General features: G+C 38.0%; 1 protein-coding gene across 1 annotated transcript in view; it reads left to right on the top strand.

Moving 5' to 3' along the window:
• chn1 (chimerin 1) overlaps positions 1-12,135 on the top strand; it is a 42,805-nt gene that overhangs the window by 4,066 nt on the left and 26,604 nt on the right. Inside the window, exons 4-6 of the mRNA XM_066686927.1 lie at positions 3,195-3,250; positions 7,880-7,911; positions 8,030-8,143. Of these exons, the coding sequence (XP_066543024.1) occupies positions 3,195-3,250; positions 7,880-7,911; positions 8,030-8,143 (202 nt within the window). The remainder of the gene's footprint in view (positions 1-3,194; positions 3,251-7,879; positions 7,912-8,029; positions 8,144-12,135) is intronic.

Raw genomic sequence — 12,135 nt, 5'->3', positions numbered from 1 at the left:
TAACCAGCCTCTAATGTAGATCCACATCTGCCTCTCTGATGACTAAGGCTGTACCTACCCTACTGGCGTGGTTAATGCATGCTCAGTGCCTGCAGTTTTTGTGAACTTTACATGATTGTATATAATCATCTGCCCTGCTACCCCTGCATTACTAGTCACTTACTGAACTTAAGCTTTAGGTACAAAACCCCCTAACTCCTACATCTATTTGCCCAATGTATGCCTTCCAACCTCACTCACTCACCTCAGTCACAAAATATGCACAACTCAAATTATTTCTTTCATAAGCTGTACCAGATTAAACTGGGGCTGTTTTTTTTTAAATAAAATAAACTGCCAATTTGCTCTTTGAGTGCAACACTAGATCTGGCTTCAGTGTCATTACTGGAATGCACAGTGGAACTGGTGCATTCCTACCTACTAATCTATCATCTTACAGTCTCGTGATTTGACACATTTCCAAGTTTTAATAACCATGGATGAGACCCCAATACACTGCCCTTCCTGTACAAACTTAATTGCCCTACTACTGATATCAGTGGGAATAGTGTTAACCTCTAAACGCTTCTTATTAACAAAACCACCCAAACGCCTGATTGTATGTTTATGTGTAGACTCCCTGAGGAAAAAAAACATCTCATGCTGACAATATATTTCAGCATCTCATTCACTGCTCATAATTAATACCTGGAGCCTTCACTTCCACACTGCTCTAGGTTTTGAGGAGTTGGGAAAACATCACAAGTATGTAGTTACTTGGCTTCCATATCAGTATATTATAGCAATGTGCTTTTCTGTGGGTGGCGTATGTTAATAAATTCAATATAATAAATTATTCATTCATTCATTATCTGTAACCCTTATCCAGTTCAGGGTCGCGGTGGGTCCAGAGCCTACCTGGAATCATTGGGTGCAAGGCGGGAATACACCCTGGAGGGGGCGCCAGTCCTTCACAGGGCAACACACACACACATTCACTCACACCTACGGACACTTTTATTTTTTGAGTCGCCAATCCACCTACCAATGTGTGTGGGTTTTTTTGGACTGTGGGAGGAAACCGGAGCACCCGGAGGAAACCCACGCGGACGCAGGGAGAACACACCACACTCCTCACAGACAGTCACCCGGAGCAGGAATCGAACCCACAACCTCCAGGTCCCTGGAGCTGTGTGACTGTGACACTACCTGCTGCACCACCATGCTGCCCTTATAATGAATTAATGGAAGTTTAAATAATTTTATGCTTGCACATAGAATTTAATTCAGTATATGATCAAAGTTATTGGTGTTCTGTTATTTATTCACACTAACTTTGTTAATTATCCAACCATGCATAAAATACCTTCAGAGCCGATAACAAGTGTACAATAGAGAAACATTTATTTATTAAATTAGTGAACATTGAACTTTCCTTTAAAACCATGATAATTTTGCAGTTGCGTTGCAATCTACTGTTGTTCTCCACATCAGGGCACAAGAAGGCTCTTGTAGACTGCATGCACAATTATGAGGCAAATAGATTTTCTCAGGGCTATTTTTAGTGCTGAACATATACAGTACTCTCACTCAATCAAATGTTGTAGAACCTCAAAACTGAAAGTTTAAGCAAGAAAAAGTGAGGTTGGTCTTTCTCAGGAAACAATATAGTGTATGCTTGTGCAGGATGATTAGGCAACTAAACTGCATATAACAACACCAAAAAAAGTGCCAACTCACTTCACAAGCTTCATATTTACAGGACATGAAACGTCAAATGACAAATAAGCTTTTTAGCCTTTCAGAAATATTCAGTCACTATAGTTTTTTTCTGAAGCAGCATCCACAGTCTCCCAGCTTTGATTCAAAGAGTTATATTTTTCCCTTTGTCTAAAGCTCACGTTTGAGAAGGGTCCACACGTTTTTAACAGGATTGAAGCTAGGTGAAGAAGTGTGCCAGGTTATAATTTGGTCATCTTTGAGGTACTTGCTGGCTAACCAAGCAGTGAAGTACTTGAATGTATAGATGGCCTGCATAAAGATCATGTTATTTGTCAATGCTGCTAACTTCTTTCTGCGTCACTGATTGAAGAAAATATCTTCCAGAAACTAGCAGCAGTAGTTGAATATCAGTCCATCTTCAACCCAGTCTTTAATGATAGCACTCATACCTCTAACCCTTCTCTAACTTGTTGGCACCTCATTGTTTCTGTGCATAACACCTTTGATAAAACTGTCTTCTGGTGTTTCTTGGCCCACACTTCTACTTCTGAATCTTATGCAGTGGTTGTCATATTTCAGCCTCTGTTACCTTGGCCATGTCTCTTAGCACTTGACACCTTATACATCTGGGCACTTCAAGTAGGTGGCAGTTCTGGCAGCAGGTCAAAATAAAGGGTTCCTTATAGCTCCAGGTTTAAATATTCGCAAATTTTTTGCATCAGAATAAAATAAAGTGTAGACTTCGAAAAACATATGGTTAGTTTGTGGAAATTTATCTTTGGCTTTTTATTGTTATCTAGGCAATGTGTATATACAAATACAAAGTACCATGCACAGGAATATACCTAAGCACATATACCATATTTTCCCAGTAGTTATGCCCCAAAGGTTTATCTCTTTCAGCAATGTTGTATCCAGGTGAAATCATTTTACACATTCTAATTATTTAATGTTAGTTAAATGGTCTTTTTTTCCCCTTCCTTTCCCCTAAGCCCCACTCTTTCCTGTTTTTATTGATGTTTGTGTGATGTTAATTAATTTAATTCCTCTTGTGTTTGTACACACAGTGTATATTATATCCAATAAGCATTCAAGTTTTATAATATTTGAATATTGAAAATAAGCAGAGTTATTATAATGTCAGAATATTCATTTGCTTTTTAAATGTGTTTGCAGTGTTTAGTCAGACATTTAAAATCTTGGACATTTGAGCTTTAGTGGTTTTTTATATCTTAAGTCATTTTATTTTATTTTAATTTAACAATGCAGTGTTGGTGTTATATTTCATCCATTGCCACACAGGCTGTACTCTTTAGCCTCTCAATTTATTTAGAGTAAATCATCATCATGGCAATGCTCCCCCGCTTATGAGGAGCAAGTTTATTGTTCAGCCTGATTAAAATGTTTTTTTTTTACCCTTCTCTTTCTTATAATCTGTTTGTTTTGCAGTAGATTAATCTGCACATCTTTTGGTTGCTCTGTTGTTGTTATAGTGTATCAGCTCCAGCAGGAGGCGCCACACCCTCGCAGGGTCACTTGCACCACTGAGGTGAGCATATGAAGTAGTACAGAATTCTCAATGGTTCAATTATGGTTTTAAGTGGCTATAATAATCTTTTATAATATTTACGTAAAATTACATAAATCATCACATTATCCCCAAAACGCTCATCATGAAAGTAATAATACACCAACCATTAACCATAACATCACCATCTCCTTGTTTCTACATTCACTGTCCGTTCTGTCAGAGCTACAGTGACACTGACATGGTGGGGGTGTGTTGTGCTGCTATGAGTGGATCATATACTACTGATCATATAGGCTTTTTAAAGCCCTCCGTGTCACTGTGACTGAGAATAGTCCACCGACCATAAATGTCTAGCCAACAGTGACCATTGGTGAAGGACCAGAAGATGACTAACACAAACTGTGCAGCAACAGATGAGCTTCTGTCTCTGGTTGCACATCAACAAGGTGAACGATGCTGCTGATCTACTCGTACGAACACAACTAACAATCACGACCACGTCAGTGTCACTGCAGCATTGAACAACATTCACTACCTAAATGATACCTGCTCTGTAGTGTCCTGTGGGGGTCTTGACCTTTGAAGAACATTGAAAGTGGGCACACATTACACAGAACAGGAGCTGGGCCACAGTCTCTTTGTAGAACTGCAAAGTGCTCCTGTATGGTCAGTGGAGCTGAAAGAATGGACAGTGAGTGTAGGTATAAGGAGGTGCATATTGCTCACATCTGGAGATGGTTTTTACTTTTTTTGAGGTTTAATTGCACATCCATATTATTGTGATTAAAAAAAAAAAAAGAAATAGGTAATTGGTTGCTGTTGACATACTGTATTAATTGGGTGAAAGCCTAGACTTTTTTTTTTAAATATCCCCTGTGTTTAGCTGCAATATAAATGTATTAGCAAGAAAATAGTGAAAGATCTCCAAAACAGAGCACACACCACCCCCCTTTTTTTCTTCTAACCAACAGAACCAGATTAGTCAGGCGGATAGAAACCTTAATTAAGGAAAACGTAAGGTGCTTTTGAATTATTCATCGGTTATCATTATTAGTGTGTGTCTGACAGTGTTGTAGGTGGGAGAATATAGCCCCATTTGGCTGTGTGTTTAGAGACAAGAAATACTCCCCTGGGAAAAAGTTAATCCTAAAGACATCTCTCTAAAAGCTTTCTCTGAGACTGAAATTACAATAAAAAATGGTAAATTGTTGAAAATACCTAATTTACATGTGAATATTATAATTTATTGTTGATTAAAGACAGTATGCACTATAGTTTGACTATATTTTAACATTTCATTATGTGAGGGAAGGAAACAAAGAGAGAGACTGATCGAATGATGGTGTTTCCTGCTGTTAGTATAATATGCCTGCTATTATACACACACACACACACACACACACACACACATGCTCACACTTGTATCTCCCCATGCTACATCTCAGCAGTCTGGATGCACATTTAATTAATGAAATATTAACACGCAGTGATATTTAGGTGAACCGTAAATGCTGGTGCATGCTGTGTGTTTGCATGTTGTTGTTTTTTTCTTCTTCCAGTGGTCATTAAAGTTTCTTTCTTTTTTTTGTCTTGCTGGAGGCCTTTTTTCCATTTTCCTGCTGGAGGACAATTTTTCATGCTGGAGTCTTGTGGATAAAAGCCTGTTATTGAAAAGCACATTTTCCCCTGGGCCGAAGGGTTGTATGGATGTGGCAGGAGATTTAACCCTGTATAATCCCCACAAACTGGGCCAAAAAACCTGATTTACATCTCATTCAGATTATGCTAATATGTCACCAGTGTCCCGAAGCAAACCCTCAACATGAGCACTCTCACTGTTTGCATTTTGCGCAAGCTCTACACATCCACTGTCTCGGGCACCTCCCTCGGATGGGTTATTATGCAAATATTGTGAGTGGTTTCTGTCTTACGTTGTATGGACTGTTCAGAAAATAGACTTCAAGGCTAGTGAAGCAGTTTATTTGAAGTGTATTTTAGAGTAATTGGCTGCAATTACAAATGCATTTATTTTCATTACTGTGCCCGAAGACTGAGCCCTATTCGTCATGCTTGATATACCCTGCGGTCCTGCATATATTTATAACAGTATTAGCCTAAGAGGCTGCAGTCTATGGAGTAAGAATTGGTTAATGCACGCGGTAATCCGTGCCCTTCCTATAAACATGGTCACAGGTTCTGTGGGGCATTTGGAAGAGAAGGTGTACAGTCAAAATGACTAGGTTTTCTACACTGCAGTGTTAGAATGACAGGTTAAATATCAAATAAGGATTCTTATAATATCAGGTTCTTTTTTTAGTAGCTGTATACACCAAGTTGTCCATTTATAGAGATGCTTCAGGCTTTGTCCTGTAGCTTGGTAATGGGGTTGTTTCCCACACACACACACCCCAAACATGGCTGTTTTCTAAAGGGATGGAGCTGATGTATTGAAATAAATGTCTGCATTAGTCATGAAATAGATCTTTTTTTTTTTGTGTACTATTGACGGTCATTTTATGAGTCCCTCTGCAGGGAGATCTATGATGTAGTATTGTTTATTGGATAATTTTTTGTTTATTTGCACAATACAGGAAGCAGAAATGCAAATAACCATTTTAAGTGCCGTAAGGATTGCATTGGACTGTTTTTTAACTGATATTACAATATTTAATACATTTAAATGTATTTTATTAATTGATATGTACTTTTGGTTCTACAGACAACCACAACATTTCAAAAAACAACAACAAAAAATGGTTTGGAAGGTTTATATGTTTATAGATGTGAACCAAAAACCTGTTTTACTATTGTTCAATATTATAAACCTTTTTTATTACTGCTAAGAGTATGAAAGTACTGGCAGCTATGAGGCATGTGGCATATCTGCTCTGTGCAGGTAAGATTAGGTTTTTACAGCAGTGAAGTGGTTTTTAAATCAATTATGCCTGGCTAGGGGCAGCTCAGGATATTAGTTTGAGTACTGTATTCGATGGCTTTTGGTACTCTCAGTCTCTGTGTCTCGCACGCGTAAACACCAGCCTGAGAGGTAGAACTGAGTCAGATAACTGACTCCTCAATAACTGAGGCCGGCTGTTAGATAACTTTATTATTTTTTTATTTATTTATTTATTTTTTTACACCTCTTTGTTGTAAGTAGAATGGGTGTTTGTGAGGGAGGCTGTGAGAAAACAAATGAGAAAAAATGAGTAATTGGGAGAAAGTGAAAAAGATTCTGCTGTCCCCTATGATCCATTTTATAGACTCCTTTAGGCTCAGACACTTTTCATACCTTCTGTGTATAGAACAGGTTTTCTTTACCTGTTCGTTCTATTCTGACTAAAGAGTACTTAATTCCCTCCCTATATCTACTATCTGTAAAGGTCAGTGAAATGTTTTCGAGTGTCTGATTACCCTTTTTTATTGTTTTAAATAAATAGGGTACCGAAGCAATATAACATTCATTCATTCATTATCTGTAACCGCTTATCCAGTTCAGGGTCATGGTGGGTCTGGAGCCTACCCAGAATCGTACACACTGGATTGGGTAGCAATAATAGTATGTTTTTCCCTATGTAGCTTCAGACATGTTCTACATGATAGTTTCTGCAGCTTGTGAAACCTGCCCCTAACGCAGTGACACCTTCTGTTTTCAACATGAAAAATTAGAGTGAATTCATTTATTCATTGTCCTGTTGTTATGGACAATTGCTTTTGCCTTTTGTCTTATGGTTTTCTGAGTAAATTCTGCAATTGAAGATGGCTAGTATACAGATAACACTTACTTACACTCTTGTGGTAGATATCAGCATTGTATTGCGTATATAACGTATAGCTCTGGTTCAATTAGGTTTTTAGATGTTGTTGTTGTTGTTGTTGTTGAAAATATGCACTTTTTTTCTTACTTATTTTTATTTAGTTATTTTTTTTAAGTCAAGATTCCCCTAGAGCAGCCTTGTAAAATAATCCAACAACCCTCAGCTTAAAACCAGGCACACACATACATCATTTCATCTACCCTCTTCCCCCCATTTATTTCCACCTCTTCTGTGGAGGAAGTGTGCATTTGTGTGTGTGTGTGTGTGTGTGTGTTGGTGGGGGATGGAAGGCTGGTGGCTGTGTTGTGAATACAGAGAAGGCAGTGCTCTGTGCATCTGCAAATGAGCCAATATCATTTTAATCTGCACTTGTTCCCTATTCATGTGCTTTGTGATGATTGCTGCCTCACAGTCAGCCCAAGGTTAAATGGCTGGGCTTGTGTTTTGGGTTATTTTATGCTAATGTGGTAATACCCCATTTATAGTGCAACCCTGCTCGGTGGAAGCCTATCATACATAATATATATCATTCTCTCGTCTCCCGTTGTTAGTGTCTGTTGCTTACACTGACACAAATACGGCCTCCTTGTAAAGCCCTTTATTTATTTATTTTTGTTTTTTTTCTTTTATTTATTTTTAAAGACTTTACTCATTTTGGTATGTTATGTAGCTTTAATCATGGGTGATTGCTGCAAGTTAAAAACCTTGTTTTTGGCTACTTTTTTTATAGTTATTTATTCTGGTGTTACTCTTTGACATTACATCTCTTCACACTAAGAACAATGTTTGTGATTTTTCTTGCTCTAACTCGATGTATAATTTTTCCTCTTAGGTTGAGAACAGGCCAAAATACTATGGACGAGAGTAAGTTCCAGCACCATTGTTCTCCTAGCCTCTTGTGTTACTACGTGACTCTATCTTAGCTTTGTGATTACCTCTGCTTTGGTCTGTACTTTAAGTGAAATTTCGATGTCTTGCTCAGGTACCATGGGATGATCTCCAGAGAGGAGGCCGATCAGCTGCTGAGTGTGGCAGAAGGAAGTTACCTCATTAGAGAGAGTCAAAGACAGCCTGGCACCTACACCTTAGCCTTACGGTCTGTGAACTTTCACTTTGAATCTTGTACCATTCTCCTGTCCGTTCATACCCTGTCACTTCTCATGACATTCACCAGACCTTTGTCCTTTCAGCCTTCTTTTTTCTTCAGTGTTTTATTTTGAGTGGCTGCCTAAATTATTTCTCTGACTTGGCTTAAAATTTAATAAAATAGTTTTCATCGTCTGACAATGTGAGATGATCAGAGGCCAAATCCGAAATGTCCCTCTACACCCTCTGTAGACCGCAGTGTAGGTCTCACAATAAATCATTTATCTGAGCATTAAGAAAAACAAAAATTAATATTAGAATAAAAGCAACTTACATTATTACAGTAAGTATAGATCTTCTGTGTTAATGTTTTGGTTTAACTTTTTCCTTATCCCTATTATTTGAGGTTTAATAAATAAATTGAATAAGTTGAATAAATACTTCATTATGTTAAGTCAAGGGTGTTGTAGCTTTAACGAATCCATACAATCAAGGGGAACGTCTGGAAACACACTGTTCTTCACACTTGCTCACAACACAGCTATTACTATTTAGAAAAAAAAGTTTTACTTTCAATAATAATATTTTTAGGCCCCTAAGTCATTTGTACAGCACTGCACATTCCCTGCAGTGTGTCCCTCCATTATTCCGCTAAAGGCATTTATTTTTGACACAGCCTCCTATGAGTTTTAGGCCATTTGACTCACTCTGTGATCTCTCTTAGAGGAATAAATACCTGTGAATTTGTTCCTGATTTGCAAGAGCTCCTTCAAATGCGTTCATTTTTTATGAAGCAAGTTACAGCAAAATTGGAGGTGCACGACCAGGCACAGTGGCAGAGCACGCAGCAAATGTGTGAAGCTCAGGCACTGTGACTGCCTCATTTTGGCGTGCGCACACTCTCACACCAGTGGCAGTGCATCAAGTATAACAGCTTAAAATTCCTGGGATGAGGCTTGGATGGTTGAGAGCTTAAAAATTCCTGTCTGTAACATTCCAGTGTGCAAGAAGCCAAGCATGGACTGCATTTGCACAGGTTCAGGAACAGTATGGGATCTTTTGAAACCTCTCAAACCTGGTTTCAAAATGTTGCACATTTTGCAAGTCAGGAACACACCCTGCAGGGGGTGGCAGTCCTTCACAGGGCAACAAACACACACGCGCGCACACACACACACATTCACACCTATGGACTTTTTTTTTTTTTTTGAGTCGCTAGTCCACCTACCAATGTGTTTTTTTGGACTGTGGAAGGAAACCGGAGCACCCGGAGGAAACCCATGCAGACACTGAGAGAACACACCAAACTCCTCACAGACAGTCACCCGAAGGAAACCCACGCGGACACAGGGAGAACACACCACACTCCTCACAGACAGTCACCCTGAGGAAACCCACGCAGACACAGGGAGAACACACCAAACTCCTCACAGACAGTCACCCTGAGGAAACCCACGCAGACACAGGGAGAACACACCACACTCCTCACAGTCACCAGGAGGAAACCCATGCATACACAGAGAGAACACACCACACTCCTCACAGACAGTTACCCGGAGGAAACACAGGCAGACACAGGGAGAACACACCAAACTCCTCACAGACAGTCACCCGGAGGAAACCCACACAGACACAGGGAGAACGCACCACACTCCTCAAAGACAATCACCTGGAGTGGGACTCAAACCCAAAAGCTGTGACTGTGACACTACATGCTGTGGCACCGTACCGCCCTATTAATATTTAATTACTTTTAAATATGTATTAAATATACTTTTTAGTAGGAAATTTAGCACCAATTTATACAATGTTCCCCTGACATCACATGTAGTCAATTAACTAAGATATTCCTAGTGACCAAGTTTCCTCCTTTAAGTTTGCTCAGATTTTAATCTGACATTGCTACCTGATAAAATGAAGGGTGGCAACTCGTAGCCCAAATGATGAAGTAACCATGTCTGATATTAAGTCTGACTTTACTATGAACCACATAGGGACCTACATCTACAAGTCTGTGTTACATTAGTGAAGACTTGGAGAAGAATTATGAGTTTGAGCCTAGAGAACTCGTTAGCAGTTCCACATAGAATTGCTGTAAGGATTTCTACTTGTGTAACAGAGTTTCGGGATACATTTCCGGTGGCAGTCTTTTAAGTAACAACAGATTTTGAGGTACTGCTTTATTTATCACTGAAGCATCACGTTTCTTATGCAGCACCATCTAAGGGTTCGAAGGTCACACTCATTTAACACTGGTGTTCAGCCTTACTCTGCATGGACTGGTATTTCTCCAGATTTACTAAATCTTTTCACATTATTAAGTAGAGTAGATGTATAATGTGATGAGCAGTAATCTCTTTTTGCTTATAAAACCTGAGCATTTGGTAAGTGCTTTTTTGATATGTTATATAGTCGTCACATGCTTATAGTGTAATGTTTCAGAACCGTGTTATTAATCTTTCACTCTAATTTTACCCCGTCTCACATTTCTTTGAGTGTGTTGCAAGCATTAAAAAAAAATCTTGTTTTATTTAAAAAAATGTCCCAATATTTCTGTAAATTGAGCTTGTATTTTGTAGGTAATGTATGTTAGTATCACACACCACTGCACCCTTGCTGGATATTTAGAAGTGCATTTAAGTGTTGCTATGTAAATGTAAATATTACTGTGTTTAAATGAGTAACTATAGTATGTTTTATCTTTTGAGCTCGAAATGTGTATCCTTTTGGTCTTAAGAGGCAAGGTTAGGCCTCATCAATATTCAGTTACCTGATCAATTTCACCTAATGAAAACACTGACTTGAATAAACTTGAATTGATATTCCCTATGACTAATTAAGGTAGACTAAAGCATCATTTATCATTATAACTAATCTATTGCTTTTCATCAATGCCAGTGGTTTGATAGGTAACCTCTTCAGTGTCTCTGTTTTTCAGAAAAGGCAATTATATAGCGTTCTTGTAAGGAAATTGCATATTATTTATCCACTTTTTACGAGCTCTCTGACTTTTGCCTGTTTGTTATAACATTACTATAGCCTTCTGTTTAAGTCCTGGAGCATATTACATGTTTCATGTAAAACCTTTTTCTTAATTATTGTTGTGGTACGTAAATACATACATTTCACATGAAGAAACCAATCAGCAAAAACTGCACCTAATCATTATTAAATGTTGTGACCCTAAGTAATTTTCTTTACGGCATTAAAAAAATTTATTTCAGGCATAAAAAAACTGCATCGCAAAATGTAAAATAAATAAATAATGCACTGTTTTGCACATCACTTAAGCCATATATTTAACTGAAAATAGTACAGACAATATTTTAAATGTTGAAAATGAGAAAGTTTACTTATTTTCCAAAAAAAAAAAAACTATTTCCACATTTTGTGTAATATGCCTGCAACATTTTCCAATCAAGTTAAGACAGGGGATGTTTGATGTAAAATTACATTTTACCATGCATTGTAAGCATTTGGGAAATGAGGAGACCAACTGCTGTATATTTAAAAGTGAAAAATTTTCTCACTTTTGCTTGTTATAAGATATTTGCTGCTAAGGGTCTCTATTATAGTGATTTTCATTTTGTAATGCACCAGGTAATTTTCAATGGGTGACAGGTCTGGACTTTAATCTAGGTTTAGCACCTAGATTAATTTCCTAAGGAGTCATACTGTTGTAATTCATGCAGAATGTGTTTGTGACCTTGTTTTACCTAAATAAGCAAAACCTTTTCCTGAAAAAGACTTCTGGATGAAAGCTTGTTTCTCAAACCCTGTGTATATTTTCCGCATTAACAATGCCTTTGCAGTTGTACAATCCCACGCCTCTCCTAAGTCAGTGATTTTGGGTAGTGTTACTAAGCACATGCACTGATTTTGAGTACAGGATCTTCTCTATTTTTAGTTAAGTGCAACCTGAGGACCCAAAGATCTTAGCAAGCCTTGCCCCTTGCATTTACAGATAAATATAACTTCTTAATTAAGGAATGTAAAATGAAA

Source organism: Hoplias malabaricus, chromosome 12, assembly GCF_029633855.1.
Source record: "Hoplias malabaricus isolate fHopMal1 chromosome 12, fHopMal1.hap1, whole genome shotgun sequence".
NCBI lineage: Eukaryota > Metazoa > Chordata > Actinopteri > Characiformes > Erythrinidae > Hoplias > Hoplias malabaricus.
The sequence above is the reverse complement of the archived record's forward strand: the minus strand, read 5'-3'. Positions and strand labels throughout refer to the sequence as shown.